At 47.7% G+C, this 22911-nt stretch overlaps 1 protein-coding gene across 9 annotated transcripts in view; it reads right to left on the reverse strand.

Annotated features, from left to right (window-relative positions):
* The window catches only part of PTPN3 (protein tyrosine phosphatase non-receptor type 3), a 119509-nt gene that overhangs the window by 54034 nt on the left and 42564 nt on the right, over positions 1–22911 (reverse strand). For 6 of the 9 annotated variants that reach the window (XM_080667440.1, XM_080667433.1, XM_080667434.1 and 3 more), the window contains 9 exons: positions 22110–22154; positions 19013–19065; positions 15098–15218; positions 13901–13988; positions 10699–10787; positions 9539–9602; positions 8031–8203; positions 4576–4710; positions 1726–1902 (listed from right to left, as the gene is read on the reverse strand). In XM_080667440.1, the coding sequence (XP_080523566.1) occupies positions 1726–1902; positions 4576–4710; positions 8031–8203; positions 9539–9602; positions 10699–10787; positions 13901–13988; positions 15098–15218; positions 19013–19065; positions 22110–22154 (945 nt within the window). Of the gene's footprint in view, positions 1–1725; positions 1903–4575; positions 4711–8030; positions 8204–9538; positions 9603–10698; positions 10788–13900; positions 13989–14336; positions 14448–15097; positions 15219–19012; positions 19066–22109; positions 22155–22911 lie in introns of those variants that run through there. The other 3 variants (XM_080667435.1, XM_080667437.1, XM_080667441.1) reach the window with 3 other exon arrangements.

Consider the following 22911-nt stretch of genomic DNA (forward strand, 5'->3'; position numbering starts at 1 on the left):
GCACTGGACAGAGTTCCTCTCCCTGCACCTGGTGCTGAGCTGTGCCGTTAACAGCACTTCCTGTGATGATGGAAACAGACTTCATCTGTGCCATCCAACATGGTGGCCACTACCTACACGTGGATCTTGAGCACTTGAAATAAGGATGTGTGACTGAGGAACCCAATTTAAATTTTATTTTCCTTTAAATAATTTCAGGTGGAATACCCACATGTGGCTAGCAGCTACTGGACTGGTCAAGGAAGGTCTAGCTGCTCCACAATTCCATAATGAGACTGCAAACAGCAATGGGAAGATCTGACACGAGGCTGTGCCTGGGCTTCCCAGAGCCCCTGTCAGGTCCCCAAACCCTCCTTCTCCTTTCAGCAAAGCGACAGAAGCCCACTGCAGACGCAAACCAGTTGGAGTGATGCATGCCTGCACGCGCATCTCTAGATTGGCAAAGCCGGGGTCACACAGAGGAACGTACCCGCTTCCACTGCAGCCTCACCAGGCCTGCAGTTGGAGCAAGAGATAGTGATCATTTCAACAAAAGCATTGTCCAAGCGCGGGTCACGAGGAAATAATGGCCAGAGGGATTATTTAACTAGATGTGTTAAGAACACAGATAAGCTGGGAACCGTGACTGCTGTGGTCCGGGACAGCAGAGAGGCACCAACCGCACACGTACGGGGGAAACGAGGTTTGCAACTCACTTGTGAGGCCTAGAGGACAACCAGGTTGCATTTAATGCTTAAAACCAGGAGCTAGAGTGGTAAAAAGTTACCGATGAACTAAAATGCCTCCGTGTGAACCCTATGCTGTTGGGGGAGGCATGATGTTTATATTTGAGGGTTAGTATAGGACTTCACAGAATGGATACCTATCGCCATGGCTGACTAGTTGACCCTATCCCACTTTAGCTTAAGATGTCATTTTATTTCTTTAGGACCTGTATCTTTCCCACTTCAAAAAATGGTTTGAGATAGCTGACCCTAAAATGTACAGATATGGCAAAACTGTGAACTCATTACAACAAGAGAACAAATAAAGCCCATTAATAAGGAAGAGTAGGGCTCTATCAGAAACCTGGGCTAAGGAAAGCCAACTCAGTTGAGCATATCATGGAGCTCTGAGCTCCCTAGTAATCAAGTCAAAAAGGGAACTAGCGTATTAGATACATCTTAGTGAATAATAATAGGACTCAAGCTAGTATTTTAGGAGAGATCTTTTTCCTGGCTTTGAGAGGAGTTGGTCACATTTAAAAAAGGAGAGTAGGGATATAAAAGAACTTGACGCAAACTGTCCTTGACACAAATTTAACAGAAAATCAGAGATGTCTTACGCATGTTTTTTCTTTATATTAACTATTCATTAAAGACAAAATGGAAACAAAACCCCCGAGGGCGTGCTGTGGTTCTGCGTAGGCTTTCTGTGGAGAGCTAGAAAGAAGCTTGTTTCCAGGGATCTGGAACTTGGCCGTGGTAAAATCTGACAATCTAGAGAAATACTACTGTGGTTAACATGTCTATACCTCTGGGGAATGTGGAATGAGACTGAGCTTTGCTCAGGACAAGTAACAACTCTGAGAAGTCCAGCCCCGGCCCCCAGGCTCCCAGCCTGCCTTCCAGTGGGCACCCTAGCAAAGCGGCAGCCTCCAGCCCTCGACTCTGGCCATCTGGGCCTGGGCAAACTCCTCAACAGTCACGACAGCAAGTAAAAAGAGAGAATAACCCAATCTCTTACTCTTGGTGTGGGCTCTGGTTCTGAGAAACCTCCGAATCACTGTCTTTCGGGGAGAGGGAGCCCTTGTAGGTGTAAAACACATCCTCGGTTTCGGTAATGTACGTTATTTCGTTGGCGAGGTTATCCGCGGAAGAGTGCCTTGGCTTTCGGATTTCATGCCGGAGCCGAGGACTTCGCCTGGGTGGGGAAAAGGTGGAGCGTGAAGTGTTGAGAAAGCAAATTCCACTTGAAATTGTTTTTTTATCACACACCAGCGATCTAACTTTGTGCCCTGACCTTTCTAAGAATGACTGGGCTGATGCTGTTGCAAAGTAAAAGCCAGTTAACCCATTACTACCCAGAGTCCACCAGGGGCCACGGGGGTCCCCAACACTGTCAGCCCATTGGTGCAGCCCCCAGACCAGTAGGCTCAGTTTTATGAAGAGGCAAAGGAGATGGTTTATGCCCTTTGGGAAGGCACTGAGTATTGATTTAGGGTGAGCCATCCTTCAAGGAGGACTCAAGTTCTCGATGCATAAATAATAGGCCATACTGACTGCTGATCAGACAATTTTCCTGATTCTCTTGAACAGTAGAAATAAAAGGTTAAGTCAAAACTCAAACCTTATTTCAACTACTAGTACATCCCTTCATGCAGATTTCACTTGACCCAAGAAGAAATGTTTGCTCTGTAAAATATATGTATCTCTTATGTGATATTAGATGGACATCACAGCATTATCCTTTTCTTCTGATAGCAGCAGTAGCTGTGTGACCTTAGCACCTCCCTGGCCTTAGCTGTACCTACCTGCTCCTGAGAATAAATCAGAAGAGGCAATGTTCTCAGGATGCCAGGTACAGCCCCTGGGCATCGGCTATTGCAGTGGCGATTCCAGGAGCTTAGCTTTCCAAGTTCTATTTTCCCTCAGCTTTTCCTCCTTCCCCTTGTTAGCCACTTGTCCTTGGGACTGTCAGGGCCCCCACTGTTCACAACCCCCTGGGCCTGGATAATCAATAACACTGTGTCCAAAGCAGAGTAGAAAGGCTGGTAACTCCTTAGGGAGGACCTATAAATAGCATTAGAGCTCCCTGCCAAGGGTGTGGCACATCAAACCCAGCTGTTCTCCTGGGTGCCATCCTGGGCCTCTGCTGTCCCTGGCACTGCCGCCTAAGATACTCTCAGACAAATTAAGCTACTTTATAGCATAAATTTACCTCTTCACATACTGTGTACCAGTAGTTTTATTGCTGGCTTTACCCAGTGGCCAGATAAGTTTCTATTGAACAAGAACAAAAAATGTTTTACATAAATGTTAAAGGCACGCTTTAAAATTAAATACCCATTGCATTTTGAAGTTATTTATTACATGTTCTTACAAGATAATATCTTTTTAAAGAATTCTCATGACTGGCCACAAGCCTTAAAACAGAAAACACGCGAATTCTCGTGATCCGTCCGCAATGTGTTAATACGAATGTGGGCCTATATCTTGGAACCCAAGAAGCAAATCTGCTCAGACCTGTTACGACTGCTAACAACAAATACATCGTCATCCCTGCCCAGAGCCTTGGACCCCAGTGGCAGGTCCTTACCCAGAGGCCTGTGAGAATTTCCCTTAGCCCGGGAACTTAAAGGTTCACAGGTCTTTCATGAAATGAACAGAAAGTCACACTCCTATCCCAGCATGGAGCTGGGGCAATGTTTCCAAATGGGTGTCCCTTCTGTGGCTGACACTAGGGTGCTGGGGAGGCATTCAAAGAAATCGCCTGATGCCTTTGGGGGAACATTGTCATAAAGTTACAATGATAATTCCACCTCAAACTATTTATTTAGCTTACAAAGCACTGAGGCATTACTTCTTTTGTGGAAATTTTTATAATCCTTTTATAGTTGGGGTGACTGAGATCAGAGAGGTAAAGAAACTTGTGAATGAACAGGCAAGTTAAAATCTGAGCCTGGGTTTTTCAGCTACAAACCCAGTGTCCTTCCCCGGTACCCAACTGCCACTTCCTTCCTTTTCCCCAACTCCATCATCTTAAACGGGGGCAGGCTCCCTCCCCACGTGCATTTGCTACTGCTGCTGAGGATGGCACATCCGTACATCAGTTCTATCGTGCTCCTGTATCAGGTTTCCCCAAAGTTTCTTCTGTGATGTTAATGGGAAACATGAGATTAGATAAATAAAACCCAATGCGCTCTTTATTACAGGACCTGTTAGAACATTAATTGGCTCATGTGCACTCGCATTCCAAGAGGGCATTCCAGCAGGCTGCAGTTCTCAAATGTAGACCAAGTAACTTTTAAAAAAAGAACATCCCGGCATTATCCACCAAGGAAAATGTTAAGCGAGATGTGTGCCTTTCGCCAAAACAGTTTCCTCTGCAGCAGCCATACCTGCCGATGCAAATTCTGTTGTTGGCCATCTTGATTTAGGAATTTATTATTAACTAGAGGCCCGATGCATGAAGATTCGTGCAAGAATGGGCCTTCCTTCCCCTGGCTGCCAGCACTGTCTTGGTTCAGGCTGGAGCCGCCTTTCCACCTTTGCTCTAGCCCGGAGCTGCCTTTCCACCTTCCCACACTGCCCAGAGGCCTGAAGCGGCTGGGGCGGTGCAGAACACCTGCATTGTCGCCATGTCGATGACACAAGCATTCCGGCCCCGGCCACTCAGTGCCTGTGCATGCAAATTAACCTTCCATCTTCGTTGGGTTAATTTGCATACTCACTCCTGATTGGCTGGTGGGCGCCACGAAGGTATGGTCAATTTGCATCTTTCTCTTTTATTAGTGTAGATTATTATTTTTATTTATTTATTTTTTTGAGAGAATGTGCTTACTGGTGAGTAATACAAAAAAAAAGGAGGACGTACCAGTTGGGAGTAATAGGAGGGGACCGAGAAGGCAGACTCTTGGTTTCTAAATGTTCCACAGATAAGGATCTCCGCATGGCTGGGTTCCAGACCATCCCTCCAATCACCTTTTTGCAATACTGGTTATTTACAGACCTGAAAAACCAGATGCAGGTTCACTTTCTACACTGACATGTTCAACAAGGAAGACATTACAGTGTAAGTGGAACGCTCTGCACACACTCCCTCCCCAGACCCTGTTGACACTGGCCGAGGTTAGCAGGAGTAGAGGTACAGGGATCAGAAGCAATCCTTTTCTCTCCTGACTTTTATTTATGTTATTTTTTCTCTTCTGGTGGAGATCTCTTTCTCTCTCTCTCTCTTTTTTTGTGTGTGTCTTAATTACAGCACACAACCCGGACATGTGCCCTGGCCAGGAATCAAACCGTGACCTCCTGGTTCATAGGTTGACGCTCAACCACTGAGCCACACTGGCTGAGCTGAAGGTTACTTTTGAATTTTATTTGTACCAAGAATTTAAATCTTAGCTATCTAGATCCCTTAGAGCAGTGGTTGGCAAACTGCAGCTCGCAAGCCACATGCGGTTCGCGAGCCGTGGTTTGCCGCTCTGTTGACTAATGAGTTTGCCGACCACTGCGTAAGGCATTACTCTTACCCAGAAGTTTTGACTTCAGGTTAAAGACATTAGTACATTATTAAAATGTTTTTTAAGTGTTTTTCCCTAAGGCAGTTGGTCGGCAAACTCATTAGTCAACAGAGCAGCAAACCGCGGCTCGCGAGCCGCAGTTTGCCGACCACTGCCTTAAAGAGTGAATTACTTCAGAGGATGAAGTTTGAAGCCAGTTTAGGGGAAACTCAGGTCTGGGATTTCTAGATTTTAAATAATGTTTCAATGTTGTATGAAAACAGTCCACACATTTGTTGCAGCCTAAAACCATCACCAACAACAAAAGAACAAAACCCCAAAGGGCACAAACAACACAAAACAGCCCCTAGAATATCATTGCACTAATTTACAACAACAAGTGCCATTGTCACCCTCATCGAAATTCGCACGCAGCACTGCTGACCAGAACCTACACCAAATTACCGCTGACCAAGAGCACAGCACAGAGGGAGGGCAGCAAGCGGGCGATTCAGAGGTTTAATGTAGCAGCTCCCCCAAGGATGCGTCATGCGTTATTAATAGGTACTCTTTGGGAAAAAAAAAAAAAAGTGTTCCATTGTCCCATAAGCTCGGAAAACACAGAACGAGTTTCTTTTATGTGGACCCTCTCAGGGGGAGGCCTAATATGCAAATGTGTAGATGTATCTCTAGGGGTTCACCAAGGCCTGGAACCTCTCTAAGCCTCAGTTTCCTCATCTATAAAGTGGGGCTGAGATTTCCCAGGACACTGAAGCTGACACTGGTCGTAAAGAATTGCTGACCTGTGCCCCTGGACTATCCACAACATTCCAAGTGACCCAGGGGCCGATGAAAGGTGGCTGCAGGTTCTTGGACTCCTGAATCGGGCTGGCCTGTGACTGCTGTGACCTCTGCAGAGCAGCTGGTCACAGCTGTGCCACTTCTGGACCCAGCCTTTACGATGATCGGCCACCTCTGTCTCAGACTCCTGGAGCCCTGAGCCTGTGTGTATGAAACCCAACCACCCTGCTGGAGCGCTCACATAAAGAGGCCCTGGGAACACAGAGAGGGTGAGGGGTCCGGGTGAGCCAGCCTGCCAATCACTTCATCAAGGCACCAGGTGTGTGAGAGAAGTCATCTTGGACTCTAAGACCAGGCTAGCTACCACTGCATGTCGCGGAGCAAAGAGAGCTGTCCGTCTGAGGCCTTCCCAAAGTCCTGACCCACAAAATCTTGAGATATAATACCATGGTTGTTGCTTTAAGTTACCAAAATAAAGGTAGCTTTTAATGCCACAGTGCATAACCAGATGCCCTCCCCGACACTCTATGCTGACTGCATTTTACAGATGAGGACATTGAAGCAGCAAAGTAAATTAAAACGGAGGTGGCACAGGCAGGATTTGAGCCCAGGCTGCTCAGCACCAGTCCATGCTCTCAGCTGGCCAGAAGGATTGGGTCCAACTGAGGTAAACACTGCATTTCAATAAGTTGTGCTCATGGCTTGTTCAGTAATACATCTCCTGAATACTAGACAGTATTATAAGAGCTAAAAACTTTGAAGATGCATTTGTTTGTGGTTTATCAGAAGCTGAGAGGGAGCACTTAGCACCATAAATCCTATCACTGATACTAACAGAAACTTCCTACTTATTGAATCTATAGTTACTTAATGATCATCAATGAAAGAGGAAAGTCACTGGAGTTGTCTGACACAGCCCCATGTATCAGACACTGGCTCACATAGGGGCGTTGTTTAGTTAGCAACAGCCACATCAACAATGCAAAAATCACAAAACCAATTTCTCAAACCAACAAATGATCTACAAATCATAAGAATAATTGAATCCAGCCAGGGTGGTTCAGTGGTTGAGCATCAGCCCATGAACCAAGAGGTCCCCGGTTCAATTCCCAGTCAGGGCATATGCCCAGGTTGCAGGCTCGATACCCAGCAGGAGGTTTGCAGGAGGCAGCTGATCGCTGTTTCTATCTCTCTATCCGTCTCCCTTCCCCTCTAAAATCAATAAAAACATATTTTTTAAAAAAATAATAATTGATAAACAATTTCTGCTACAGTGTGTACTTAGAAGGCAATCTGAGCACAAATACACAAAAATATACAAAGCATGGTTAGTTTAATTGGAGAATGAATTTTAATCTATATTAAAAGGTAAACATGTATAGGTTAATTTCTTTTACTTTACTACTTATTAAATTCTTTGAATATTATTCTTGTAAATAATAGTACACATGGGATTGTATTTTAAGAATATAATTATGTGCATGATACAAAGCAAGCACTCAATAATTATCAGCTATAATTATTACTTGTAATTATAATTGTTATTTCATGATTGTTATATATGGCACATACCAGTCACTTGACTCTGGAAATCTTATTCATTCATTACTACGAAGCATCCCAGGGAATGAATATTCTGTGGGCAAGGCTGTCCTAGTGGCAGCAGGCCAGGAAAGCCCATATGCCAGCTCCACGGTGACCCTGAGTCATTGCCACGTGCTTCTCTTATTGTGACCCGGTGTGAGAGCAGCTGTGATGCTGGCTGCTTGGGAGCGCGGAGGATAGCAGAGTGGGGAGGCAAAAACAGGCGATGGGAACATGAGCAGAATCTGAGCACGTGTGGAAAGAGACATACCACTGCCCCCGGAGGGATGGCAGCCGTGGTTCCGAGACCTGTCAGCAGCTGCGGCCCCAGCGCCTGGGGCCCCTGGGTGATGCCATCCCACCCCCGATTGAGCATGTCCACTCCCCGGTGGAGACCAGGACGTGTTTACTTCTCAGTCTGGCGTGGAGACCAGCGTGTACTCACTTGTTGGGGTTCCTGGAGCCCAGCGTCCAGTACTGAGACAGAACATTCTTTTCCTGAGGCAGCAGCTTCTTTGCCTGAAAGAACGTATGGTGCTCGACACAGGATTTCCACAAGGTTTTGCAAGATCGGTAATTTAACATGTTGAAGGCCACAATGTGATCCCTGGATTCAGTCTGGGAGGAGAAACACAGTAGAGATTTCATCGGCACAGAAGTAGGCGCGAGGTCTCAGCATCTCACGCCACACGGGTGGCAGTCACGTGAGACGCGGCGGACCGCAGGAAACTGGCTCCCAAAGGCCTCGGCCACAGCCCAGTGTTGCAAGAATGCTCAGGCGTGGGCTGGTTAACCATCTTCTTCGTGGGAAAGGCGACCCGAGTCTACTCTTTGTCAGTATCTGTGGTCCTTCGTGAGCACTTCCCTTTCAAAGGTGCCTACGTTTCTAGGTTGGATATATTTGGAACCAGAAGGGCTGTCGGATACATTCCTTTGAACATTTAGCTCTGGGCAAACCTCTCCCCTGGAGAGATAACTTTCACCCAGCAGACCACGGGAATAATTTCGTAACACTCTGGATTTCTCTACTTGCTTTCCATAAAGCAGAGTGAAACAGAGTGCTCATATGGAACAATCGCTTTAATTATCTGCTTTCCTTTTGGCCTACCTGCGTTTAGGATTTGTTTTCATGTTAAAGTACCATCCTGTGCATTTCTGGACCACCTTGAATCCGGTGGGGGGGCGGGAGCCCCAGAGGCCAGCCCTGCTTTTCTCTGGGCTTTTGTGCTTTTCTTTCTAAGTGCTCACTGCGATGGGGAGCCATTCTAGGTTCACACTCCCTTTGCAACACTGGGAAATGGACACAGGGACAGTAAGTGGAAAGCCTGCAGCGTAACCAGAGGGAGCATGGTGCCATGGAAGGAGCGGCAGCTCCGGTTTACATTCCAGCCCCTCCCCTTTGTAGCGGGGGAGCCTCAGCTCCCTCACTGCTGAGCCCTTCTTCCTCGCGGACAACCAGACGGAGTTACTGGGAGTTACTGGCGGGCCTGGTCCTCTCAGGAGACACGCACAAAGGCCGGCATGCATTTGAGACACATCGAGGGAAGGGACTGACCCTGCTGACACCTCCTGCTACTCACCTGCGCCAGGCGCTCTGACCAATGCTCTTGCATTTAATCCTCAGGATTCCCAAAGAAGCAGGCAGAGCTGCGTTTCTGTAAATAAGGTAACTCGGCGAGGCTAGGGGGAGGTGAGCAACCTGCCCTGCTGGCACGTGGAAGAGCTAGCCTGAATCCATCCTCTGACTCCAAAGCCAGTCACTTCTCCAACCAGACAAGCAGCAGCGTGAGTTGTACAGAGAGTTGCTGGGTCCTCGGGGCTCTGAGTTCCGTTTTCTTCCCACCTAAGCCCTGCTCTTCCCTCCCTGCTGTGCACATGGCAAACTGCCTTCACCCACTGAAGGAGCTGAGGTGGTGAAAAACGAGAAACAAAGCAAGCGTAGGCAGAACTCACCTGCTTTTGTCGCTGATGTATAAAGAACTTTTTCCTTTTGAAAGAGATTTTTAGAATGTTCACCCTGCATAAAGTAAAAGAAAACACACCACAAAAGCACATCAGGGATCAGTCGGGCGGTGGCTGCCGTCTCCCAATGTACGTCCTCTGCTCCAGGGTCATGATGACCAGAGTTTACTTCCGTGTAGGCGTGATCGTGGCCCCATCACCTCGGCCCAACACCAAGTAGCTGACGGAAGCCAGGAATCACATAGGAGCCGCTGGATTATGATGTAGCTTTTAAATAACAAGAACTATGAGCAGCGTGCTCTTTGCTGCAGCTGCATTTGTGACAGCTCTGCATGAGCTGGTGTGCACCTGGGGGAGACGGGGCTGGGCCGGGGGGAGGGGAGTGTGGAGCCACAGAAAGAGGACCCACATCCCAGCTCCTTACTAAACAGCTGTGTGCCCAGCAGCCCCTGGATTGTTTGCATAACAACACAATTACAGCCACTGTTAACTGAGCATTTTGTATATACCAGGTCCCCTACTAAAAGCTTTACAAGCAGTCCTTCATCTAGCCTTGCAACAGCCTGAAAAGTACGTTTTATGACGCCCAGTTTTCAGATGAGGAAACTGAGGCTCGGAGGCATCACCTCAGTGCCCAGCTAGGATGCTTGAAGCGGGTATGAGCTGTGCTCTTAGTCCTCCGCTGTGAAGTCTGCTGAACGGGGGACAGCGCTGCCTTGCCCATGGACTTGTCTTGTGGGGATTCAAGTCTTGGGTCCCCTGAGTTTTTAGACCAGAACCAAACACTTGGTAAAAAGTTCAATTAATCAGTAAAAACCGCATTGAAAACACAGTTCTTGCCCAGAGAAAGTTCTCAGAACTCTGGCCAATGCACTGCCCCGGATTTTTTAACTCCAAAACCCACCTTGCACCATTTTATCCACATCACCACAGGGGGACGCGGGGTGGGGCAGGGGACGCCGATAAAAACCAAACTAACGTTCCCAAGTGCTGACTCTGGATCAGATTCAGAGGTCAGAGGTGAACACTTGGGAGAGAGTTTCCATCCCCTTTTTTTAGAAATAACCATTTAAAATTAGAGTTGACAGTACTTTGGTTCAGCATATTTGTAAAGCATGATGCAGAAATAATCAGAACCGGTTTGCACTTACCAAGGATAGAAACTTGTGCAAATATGTTTTCGGTACACAGCAATGCCCGCGGAGGCAATCCCAATCATCAGATCTAAATTGTGCAGGTCCTGCCAAAAGGAAGAGCTCAGATTCACAGCGTGTTCTGGTCAGGCCCACGTCCTTTGGTATCTCCCAATCACGTATGCTTTTATAAACAGCAACGCGCAGAAGCTCCGGAGGGAAAACGTTATGGAAAAGAGGCCAAAATCCCCTCGTAATGGACACTGAAGATCTAAGTATTAGCACCAGGTTCTTCTAAAGTAAACGCACTGACAGTAACACCCGCTCCACCGGTTTCAAAGTTACCAGGCCAATCTGCTTATTCCACAGAATCACTGAGATGAAATTTGATTTTACATTTTCAACAATTAGTATGAGGTGTCCTATTAACATCACTAAGGCCCTGCCCCTGCACAGCTTTCTGTAGATCTCAACTCCTGCCACTAGAATGGAGTGAAAACCACGGACTCTAAATCCAATCAAGATGTAAAAGCTGCTTATACTAGTAAATCCAGTAAGTTCAACATCTGCTAAGAACCTGTGTGCTAGGCGGCACAGACAAGAAGCAACCAGTGTATGAGTAAATAAACGGAACAAGTCGATGTTCCTCTCTCTCCTTTCCTCTCCCTCTCAAATCAATAAATAAAAATTAAAAAACGAAGAGTCCCTACCCTTGAGTTACCTGTCCCCCTGTGGCCCCAATCAGATACTTGTAATTACAAAGCAAGAGCAGAGTTTGACTCGATCTGTGTTATTCTGGGCTACAGAGCGTCAATTTTTCCTTTTGTACAATAACGATTATCGGGCCCATCTCCAAGGGTTTTTATCAGTCTGAAATTAGGGAATATAAGTAAAAAACACAGAACAGGCATTGGGGACAACTCACTTTGGAAAAAATGATGTGAACACGGGAATTAGAAAAACTGATCCAAGAACACTGCCGATATCATGAAGGATCCAGAGAACATTCGCTATTGGGCACCCAACCGAAATCACACAAATAAGCAAAACCAAATTTCCTTGGTGGAAACGAGGGTTGCATTGAAACATGACACTTGGGATCAAAATAAGGGGAAAATACTAAGCAGGTGGTACAGACACACAAATTAGCAAATAAAGTCAAAGTGGAGCGCAAAATAAGGAAATCAGTGAGTGGCTTGGGTGGGCAGTGACCTGAGTCTCCAGCCTCCTGGGTCTGTTGTCTTTCAGGCTGCACTTCACCCTCGGCAGCACAGACAGTGACGGATCCCTAAGTTCCCATACCCACCCACTTGCACGAGGCAGGGCCATAGGACTAGTTCTGGCCAATGTGCTATATGGTCGGAAGTGACTGTGTCTCTTATTAGTGGTGTGCAACCCCCCAGCTTCCTCTTGTGACGGGCACGAGGCCTTGTGTGAAAATGGTGAGGTCACCAGACAGGGATGGCCTAGACTGCTGAGTCATACCTGGAGGAGGGCCGCCCTGGAGTTGTCAGGACCCGCTGCAGACTCTGAACTACTGAGAAACTTGGTGGTATTAAGTTTCTGATATTTAGGGGGTTTTGGTTGATGCGGCGTAGCCAGGGGTAACCCAACTCCCTCTGATACCTTGCAGGTGTCAGCTGGCCTCAGGACCCTCATGGGGCACTGGGGGTGGGGAGAACACGGATCAACTGGAGCAGGTATAAAGCCTACTCCACCACTGAAGAAAGTTCTCCACAACATTCCACTAGAGAAAAAATATTATTTGCAAATGGAATAAAATTTAATGGTCAAGTCCCAAAGATGATATTTTATAAGATCCAGTATGGTAAAAAAAAAAAAAAAATTAAAAAAAAAATATATATATTGATTTCAGAGAGGAAGGGAAAGGGAGAGAGAGAAACATCAATGATGAAAGAGAATCATTGATTGGCTGCCTCCTGCACACTCATTACTGGGGATTGAGCCCAAAACTTGTGCATGTGCCCTTGACAGGAATCAAACCTGGGACCCTTCAGTCCACAGGCCGATGCTCTATCCACTGAATCAAACAGGCTAGGGCTAGATTTAGTATGTTTTTCCTACTTTATTACCTATGTCATAACTTGCCTGCCACAATTATGCACCTGAAGAAAGAGTTTCTATGCATTCCAAAAACATTATACAGAAATAAAATTTGGCCATTGACTCAATTTCCCTTAGTCTCATCTGCAAAATGAGATAATTAGACTACCAATTTCAAAGGTTACTATAATCTTTAAATGAGACCTTATGGTTTCATATGAGACCATCTGGAACAAATGACTAGGTGTTCCACCAATTATTTTCTTTCTTTTGGCTATGATGTGGGCCAATTACAGCTATAAAAGGTAAAGGTCAGATATCAATTAGAAAGGGCTGGGGTCATGTACCCAAGCCACTACTTATGTGCTATTAAGTCCACGAGTATCAGTTACTCCATCTGTAAAAAGGGAGTAACGATAATACCCCATGGGAAATAAGCTACTATGTGGCAGATGAAAAGTGCTCAGAAAATAATTGATGTTAGTCCATTTTATTTAAAAAGTCACTTTGATGTTAGTCCATTTTATTTAAAAAGTCACAACCAGCCCTGGCTGGTGTTGTCCGATGGTTAGAGTGTCGTTGTCGGCCCAAGCACCAAAGCGTCTTAGGTTCGATTCCTGGGCAAGGGCACATACCTGAGTTACAGGATCGATCCCCGGCCCTGGTTGGGGACGCCTGCGGGAGGCAACCAATCCATGTGTCTCTTTCTCAATGACACAACCAATTTAAAATATTGATTTTCCTAATCACACTATGATAATTTTTAAAAAACGAGATATTTGAGTAATTAGCTCTAATTTGAGCAGCACTGAGATTAAATAGTAGAAACCTTAGCTCATTAAAGTGTTACTTAGAAAACAGACTTACATACCATTTTTGCTTTTTTAACCACAATATAGAATGGCCATATAAAAATTACTTGTTTTTAAATCCTCATGACCCACCCCAAATAGTCTTCAAGTACAAAGGCAACCATGAAAAAAGCAACTGAAAAAACAAACAGCAAAACTCAATATTACTTTATAAACTTCCAAACGTCTAAAAAAAGGTCTTTTTTTTTTTTTTGCAAAAGCAAGACTTTTAGAAGATACTTCCAAACTTTCAGAAATTAAAATCGAAGTAATTTTTTGAAGCCAAATGTGCCCAAGGTACCTACCCTACCACTGTGCAGCTCCACGCCATAGAAGTCGAGGGTCCGTGCTATGTTGATGAAGCAAGATTCCGCTTCTGACTGCTTCAGCCCACTACAGAAGAGAGGAGATACAGCGTTCACCCACGAGAGGATGGCAACTCCAATTTAAAAAATGAAGACAACTCTAAAAAATTGGATAGCATTACTCTAAAGGGTACTAAATGCCTCATGGTACCTAACCCTAAATTTCTTAAGCTTAATCTAACCCTAAGTTCTACTAAACCAGGGTTTCCGTCTTGTCCACTAAGACTTCTAGCCCATCATTTCTTTATTAAATACTCCTTCTCCTTCAGTAGGCTCTCCATGATCAGACAGCGAAGACTGTCGCCTTCGGAATTCCCACCCTACTTATTCCAAGTTGCTTAGCAGGTAGTCGGTAGGTCTTTCTGCCTTTATCTACCCTTTTAGCAGCAGCCTCCAACTTCCACACGTCACTGTCCTATTTTAGGACGTTGGCTTCTGCCTGGGGAGCAATTCTGGGAGACAGGATTGGCGGTGCCTTTTAGAAGGGACGCTGGGTGCTTGGCCTTTGTTTTTATGGCCTTCCCAAGCATGTGAGGTCCCTCGAGACCCAGCCTTCCAGTCAGGGGGGGCTGGCAGCTGTGAGTCAGCTGAGGCGAGGAACCAGGAGGCCAGATGGGGCGTGTTTGTTGCAGGGAAGGCTTGGCCCCAGGCAGCCGCACAAGCCTGGGGCTCCATTCTGGAAGTGAGGCAATTTCATGACCCGATGCCAAGAGAGGGCTACGGACTGAGCCGGCCTGTCAGCACTTCTGTCCACCTGCCTGTGCATTCGACCCCATCTGAAGGCATGGGCCATTTTATTCAATGGGGTGAACCGTTCAAAGGGTTGCCTGGTAGGGCCCATTAGTGGGGCAGTCAGATTTAAAAGGGGCCTTTCCTTCAGGAGTTAACGGATTTCAACTGCATCCTGACAAAGAACGCAGCAAATCGCCCTGAACTCTTACCACATTTTACACTTTACAGAATGCCAGTCCTGCCAAATATACATGCCCTCGTTACAGCTCAAAGGTTCGCAAACCCCCGACATCCTGAAAGGATTCGTGAACAAAAGAGAGAGGAGAACAGAGCAAACACAGGGGACACAGGGCTAACAGTACCCACCGGGGTTCCCAAAGTAGGCCACCCCATCCCTGCTCTCACCTGTGCTGCTCGTGGAGCGATTCCACCTTTGTGACAAAGTCATCGTTCTGATCTGGTATAAACTGGCTCTCAGAAAGATAGCCCGGATGGTGAATGGAAGAATTATAGTCTCCAAAATGAGCTAGCAAGACAGAATGGGGAGGAAATTGCCCTTTCAACAAGGTCTGCATTTACAAGCATCACAAGTGAAACATTAATTGGAAATATTCTCCCCGAAAGTTTTGCCCCCACAGGAACCCGAGCTTTGCCTCAGCTCCAGATTCCACATTTACTACTCGAACTCTCCCCATGGGCGAGATGCTACCCCACGTGCTCCAACCAAATTCTCTCTGTCCCTGAGGTCACACGCGACGGCAAGGGGAGACGGTTCGAATCTAGGTCCTATCCTAATCCCACATCTGGTCGGCACAGCAGTTTGTGCTTATACCCCCGGATGAAGGAAAATACGAGAACCTGCTCGGAGCAATGCCACTCTCTGCCAGCCAGGCACTGGGCCGGCTCTCTCTCCGCGGTGCCCCAAGGTTGTTTTAACACTGGACCAACCTGCTCTACAAAACGGGTGAGGTCTGCATCTTGACTCACCCTCTGGAGTTCAGGAAGTGTGGAAGGGAGGGAACCAGGGTGTGTTCAGAGGCCCTGGGGTGGGGGCAGGGAGTGTGAGGAATAGCAGTACGTGGGGCTGAAGGGTCTAGGCCAGCCGTGGGCAAACTACGGCCCGCGGGCCGGATCTGGCCCGTTCGGCTGTTCTATCAGGCCCGCGGAGCCAAAAGAGCGGAGGGTTCTCTTGCTCTCCCCTCCGCTCCTTTACTTTGAATTTATATTAGTTCACACCATCCATGCTTTTGTTCCAGCCCTTCGGTCCAGTTTAAGAACCCATTGTGGCCCTCGAGTCAAAAAGTTTGCCCACCCCTGGTCTAGGCCCTGGCAAGGCTGAGGAAAGAGTTTTGGGGAAGGAGGAAACATTCTTAGGGGACTCAGGTGATAGGAAGACAGATGCTGGGGCTGGCAGGGAAATAACGTTGGGGACTTGCAACCAGAGCGGGGAAAGGAAAAGGGCCCAGAGAGGAACTCCCAGACTAGTCCCTGGGCCTAATGGCACTTTCCCCTCAAGGTCCTGGACTGCCCTCTGCAGACAAGGCCCACTGAGCTCTGTGGTATGATGGGCATTCCTGAGAGCTGTGCAGTGAGTACCCAACCTGTGCCAGTGTGGGGGGCTGCCCTGAGGACTCGAGCATCCGGGTGCGTCTATGACTGTGGGAGACCGGGAAAAAGAACCCTGGGTGGGGAGCCAAGGACCTGGCCCGTTTATCTGTATAGAAACAGGAGTGAGAAAGACAACGCCTAGCTCTGATAGGCAATTAATCTAGTATTTCACTTTCTTGACAAAAGAGGCGATTTCATCTTTTAAAAAATATAAACCTAGATCTTTCCAAAGGTTTTCACGTCGTCTTCCTGCGGCTGGCTTCAATGTCAAGGGGCTCCTGAGGACTCAGGATCGTTTCAGAGTACCCACTCAGCACAGAAGGTTTCTAAGTCAAACACCACTCCGCCGTCACACTGACGTGGGCTGGGGAGAGTGAGGTGATGCCTCCGGGCCCGTCACACGCAGGGCCGCTCTCTGAGATCACACTGTAAGGAGGGATCCATTTCCTCCTTGCACTGATCCTTTTGGGCTGGGAGTAGGCCAATGCATCTTTAGGGCCTAACTCTTAGACATGGCACATAGTAGGTGCTCAGGGATGTGTTGCTCAGAACTGACTTGTATGGAAGCTACTGCAAAGTTCAGCTTTGGAAGGGAAGTGGGCAGAAAGCCTAGTGATCTATGCATGCAGACTTGGTCAAGGGTAGACCACAGGCCATGAAGGCCAGCCAACTGTGGCTAGGCTGTGCACGGAACTGTGCAGGCTGGATGATATCAGCACAAGTGTGGCTTGCAAGTGAGCCTGTGCATAGTGAAGTGTGCAATGGCATTTACAGAAATCACTTAGGTGTCCTGACACAGGGTCCACAGTGAGGAAAGGTCAAAAAAGCCTTCGCATCCAAACTCCTCATGTTAAAGGGCAGGAAGTGAACGTGCAGAGAGGAGAAGGGACTTGCCCGACCACAGTGCCATTTTTTAGCAGTTCAGATCGGAACGCAGGTGATCCACACCCCGGCTAGTGCGCCTGCCAATCCACCAGCCTGCCTGCTAGGCCCGAGCTGCTGCTGGCCACTGGCTGATGACAGTGGCCATGACCCCAAAGGGCAACCAAATGCCACAAGTGATGTTCCTGAGCCTGGAAGCAGAGTCCTACTAATTTTACTCTATTGGTTTCATTAGCTCAGAAGACCCTCTTGGATCTTGATTTCGTCGTCCATCATATAACTAGCAGTCCCAACCCAGCATGAACAGCAAGGCTCTCTCTTTAGGCAAGTGACCCACCAACGTCTGAACTGAACACAGGACCGATGAACCTCCCTGAAGGGTGGTTTTCCCTTGAAATCTTAGCCAGCCACTCTGTGCAAGTCCTGTGCTGACCACTAGGGGGAAACAAAGTTAACCAGTGACACACAACATCTGGGAAGCCCAGGGCGGGTTCCACTTTGATTCCAAGGACATGACTGCAAGAGAGATCCTCCTGATAACCCTGCCATAGGCGATGCTTTCATCCCCATTAAACAGATAATGGAACTGAGACTCAAGAAAGGGGCCTGCCCACTGTTGCTTAGCTGGTCACTTGGAGCCTAGACTCTGACCACCATCCGCACTCTTTATCTATTTACTATACCACACGCCCAAGCAATACATGCAAAAGCTAATTATAACAGCAGGAAAAGGATATGAGGGCTTCTACGTGGGAAATACCTTGCCTTTTAAGTTCCATGGATTCTTCTGGCTGGTATTTTACATTTTTTTAAAAAGAGAGAGTATGTCGCGGGAACTCAAATGTGTGGCATCTCAAGTGTCCAGCTGTTTTGCTGGGGAAGCCCTTTACATGCTATTCCTCCAACTCCCACTTGATCTTCGAGGCTCTTCTTGGGGATCCTCCCTAGGAAGCTGTTCTGGATTCCTTCCCTCCCCCACCCCAGTCAGGACCAGCATGTCCTCTGTGCTCACCCCACTGCCAGCATCGCCTGGTCCACCTCTGCCTGCCCACCAGTATGGCAGCCGCTGGCCACATGTGGCTACTGAGCACTTGAAGGTGGCCAGTCCACACTGAGATGTGCTGCCAGTGCAAAGTCTGATGGGTTTTCAAAGGCTTAGTACGAAAAAGTAAAATATCTCTTTAATAATTTTTTCATTGATTACATACTAAAATGGCAATATTCTGGATATACTGGGTTAAAATATATTAAAACGAATCTCACCTGTTTCATTTTACTTTTTTAACATGGCTACTCGAGAATTACATACGGAGCTCACATTATATTTCTTTTCTACTAATATATATATATCCATGAGCTCTATGGAAACTCTAAAAATAAATTCCTAAGATCCCAGCAGCGTGTAGAGTGACACCAAGCAAGTAGCAGGAATGACCTCCAGCAAATTCCGTAACTTAGGTGGGCCTCAGTTTCCCGGTCTGTAGGAGGTGACCACTGGGGTTTGTTGTGGAAATCAAATCCAAAATGTGAGCAAAGCCTCTGGCAAAGGTAATGGGTGATAGGTGTCTTCCTCCGTTTTATGGGCTCCCCGGGGAGAAAACCTCACACCACAGCTCATCTACACCTTTTCCTTCAACCACCTTCCTGAGTGCAACAGCCCTGAGCTGAAGGAGAGAGTAAGTCAGGCTGAGTGAGGAACTATCTGGACAACCAGAGACGCTTGCCCCTCAGGAGGGGCAGGGACACAGTCAAACAGGAGAAGCCGATGACTTTCCCGATACATGGATCAGAACAATCCGTCCGTTCGTGACACGCTCCCTTGTGACTTACATTGTACTGCATAGGATGCTAGAACCACCGCTGAGTTAAGAGGGCAGGTCAACCTATCAGAAGAAAAACACATTAGCAAAGGCACGCAAGCCCGAAACACTCATTGATCGCCTGTCTTTTCTTCCTTGAGTTAAGCATGAGACACACCATGAATCACAGCGAAGACAATTTTACGATACAAACGAATATTAAGCAGTAAAGACGAATGTAACACTAAAGATTTCTGAAAATGGAAAGAACACTTTTCCATGTTTAAAACAATAAACATAAATACATATACCATGGAGGTCATGGTTGGCCAGAGTTTTGGCTGGTCAAGAGAGGCCAGGCACATATCGCTAAGAGAAAATTGAATGTTTAGATCCATGGGCGACCTTCGTATCTTTCTGGTAAAGACATGAGACTTTTCTTAGGGCTTTCTAACTAAATCCCCAAGGTCTGCTGACTCAATGAATCTCAATTACTCACTTTCTAAAAGGGTGACCTCCTCTTAAAAGGGAAAAATACAAAAGCATTATGAATTTTAAAACTCCAGTGAGTTTTAAATTACCTAATTAAATTCGTTACTTAAGATTCCTAAATCTATTTGCTCCCTGAAGCTTCCAGTCTATGCCATCTGCCAAGAGTCCACAGACTCCAGGCTGGACTGTTCTTCTACCCTCTTAAGCGCACTGCCCTTCGGTGTACCCTATTTCTGCCAGTGATTCCATCTCCATCTTGGTCATATGTCAAATCCTCTGAGTGCTCCCTGTTCTCCATTCCACCCGGGGTTCCACAGTCTACTTAGGAGCCCGGCCAGCAGGCCTGGAGCAGGGTCACTGCGAGGGGGAGGGGTGCATTGGGAAAGGGCTGAATGCAGCTGCAGGAATGAAGGCTTGCAGGGTGGAGAGACAGATTTTCAAAGCATTCTTCCCAGCAAACCCATGGGAAAGTGAAGAAAACACACAGTTTCCATGGCAGCCCATGAAGATTTGAGTCACCCCAACCTCTCTGACTAATCTGGCCGGCCCACCAAGGTTCCCTGTCTTGTGTGCTGCCTGTGTGCTAGCCCTGCAGCTGCTTGGGAAGGTAGCCTTCCCTCCCTGCGGAGCCCCGACTTAGCACTTCTAAATGCTCTCTTCAAGTCTGGAGATACATCCAGGGATGCTCACTGTCTCTTCTATCGTTTGGAGACCCAGAGAGTCCATGAGGAGAGCAAACATCAGCCATTCGCTCTCCTGCCAAGATGGGCTTCAGTGGAATCTAAGCCGGGTTCTTGCTACAGAAAGAGCAGCTGAATGGGATTTGGGGAACATCTTAGGGGAGAAGCTAAAGGGGCCCAGTTAGATGGAAGAAACAATCCTACGAGTAAGTCAGGAAGGAAAACATCTCCACGCAGAGTGTAAATATGGTACAGAGCAGAGAACACTGAAAGCCTGCGTTGTACTCCAGGCCGGCTGCTCACAGGCCGCATCTTCCTAACAGATCCCTTTCCTTCTCTCCGGGTTTTGGGGTCTCCATCTCGGGGACTAGATCGCTTATCTCAGCAGAAGGAACTGATGCCTTCGGTACTGCCTACCACAGACAGTTCAAACAAGTCAGGGCACGATTCGACACCCAGGAGGAACGCTCACTAGATCCACTAGGTCTGTCAGAAGATCCTGAGAAGCAGCTGGTAGTGGCAGGACCTCCCCTCAGACAGGTGGTGAGGGCCACCTGCAAATCCGATAGTGACAAGGATGCCAGGGTTCTCGGCCAGGAATTCTTATCAATTCACACAAAACTACCAAGGGGTATTTTGTTTGGAGAACAAAAAACTGAAGATGACCCATTTCCAACACTTGGAGAGCTGGACTGAAAGCTCCTGAAGGGCAGGGCCTTGCCCTCTACCAGTGGTCGGCAAACTGCGGCTCGGGAGCCACATGCGTCTCGGGAGCCAGCCGCGGTTTGCCGCTCTGTTGACTAATGAGTTTGCCGACCACTGGAATAGGGGCTTAATCACAAGGAACAACAATAGCCTGTAATTATTGGAATCGAGAGTCTAGGTCAGTGGTCGGCAAACTCATTAGTCAACAGAGTGGCAAACCACGGCTCACGAGCTGCATGTAGCTCGCGAGCCGCAGTTTGCCGACCACTGCCCTATACTATCCAACACAATTGAGTGCCTGTCTCATAGCAGGTGCTTGCAAAGTATTTGTGAGACAAACCAATGAGTGAGGGGGAGGGGTATCTTTTCACTCACCACCCAGGGGGATACGCCTCCTCACTTCGCTACCAACCCTAACCCCAGCGCATCGCAGCAGTGCACAGACTTCCAGCCCATACCTGCATCTCCTCCTCCTAAAACCCTAGGACACATGCTCTTCACGCTCATACTGGTCCTAACTGCTTCGTGGGCTCTGATGTCACTGCCCCAGCAGCCTGCAAGCTCCCTTCCGAAAGCGAAAGCACGCGGAGGCTCTGAAGACCTTCCTCAGCAGGACTGCATAGGCAGCAGGAGAGCGAATGCGGGGAATGGGAATGAGGTGGCCGTCCCCACCAGTCTACCTGCTGCACGTTCCTCCGTAAGCCAAGCGCAAACTCAGGACTTGGAGGAGGTGGCTCAGGGACCACTGGCTTGCGTCTCCCGCCCTCCCTGAGCTTCCTGCACCTCACTTTCCAGCCACTGAGGTGGTCCCGATACACAAGAAGTGCTGAATCACGGGCAGGTGCTCATGTCTTTGAGCAACGTGTCCCGGAGAGGAAATGAATCACCCGCAGGCACTAGGGGCTCTGAAGTGAACCTAAATGAGGCCTGACCTGCCTTCCTGAAGGAGGTCCTGTTCACATTCGGGGTCCCTCCCTCCCTGTAAAATGTCTCAGGTCTTTACCAGAAAGATATCTGTACCTTTTATAACAAAATTGAAACAACACGAAAAGAATGTTATCGATCCTTAGCCTCTGTAAACCAGGATCGGGTTGAACACACGCCCCAAGCATACGGAATGCTGCTTTCAACATCCACTCTTAGTGTGCGTTTAGTGTTGCTACCAGGGGCGCATGCTCATTCGATTAGAACCAGGGATTTTGCTAATCTGGCAGCTGACAAGGGAAAAAAGGAATGCAAAATTCTCATTACCTTCCTTCACAAATATCCATCTTCAGTTGTAGGAAATACAAATGCCTATGAAACAATTATTTTCATTAATCCATCATATACAAATTGAAATAAGCAAAAAAAAAAAAAGACCACCAAAAACAAACAAAACAAAAAACCACCCAAAACAACATTGATGCATCAAGGATAAGACCTGTACATTTGAAAAATAAAATACAGAAAGGCACATTTTAATCTAAAGCATCAGGTATCATCTTGCACATTTTAAAGCTGCCCCTTCAGGAATAATGGCTTATGTGGCTGCCTAAGTCTGGATTGGCAGGGCCAATGCCCAGCCAGCCTCATGCCAGCACATGCTGTCCTAAGGGGGGGCCGAGCAGGGATGAACGGGGTGGAAGCAGCCCATCAAGGATCAGCTGGTCAGTGAGTGCCCAGACCCTCAGCCTGGACCTCCCCAATCAAACTTGGCGTGTCTGAGAGCACCAGGAACTACAGGCGTTTGCACCGGTAGCCCCTGCACACTGGAGGGGCTGCTGTTCTGAACGCAACGTTTGCACACCCACGTGCCCTCTGCATGGAGTTGCTGAGGAGAGGAGGGTCTGGGAAGACAACTGCTTGGCTGGGGAGGAAGCACCCCGCTGGGTTTTTTCCTGTGCCCCAGGAACTGTGGGTGCTCCAGCAAAAGCATAACCGGCAACTGCAGGCTGCCAGGACCTCCAAGCTGGATTCGGCACTTCTTTGTAAGCAGTATCACTTCACAACCCGGGCGTGACGTGTGGGCAGGGCTCAGTAAATCGTCAGGCCCCACACCAGCCTGTGAACC

Source organism: Plecotus auritus (assembly GCF_963455305.1).
Source record: "Plecotus auritus genome assembly, chromosome: 5".
Classification (NCBI taxonomy): Eukaryota; Metazoa; Chordata; class Mammalia; order Chiroptera; family Vespertilionidae; genus Plecotus; species Plecotus auritus.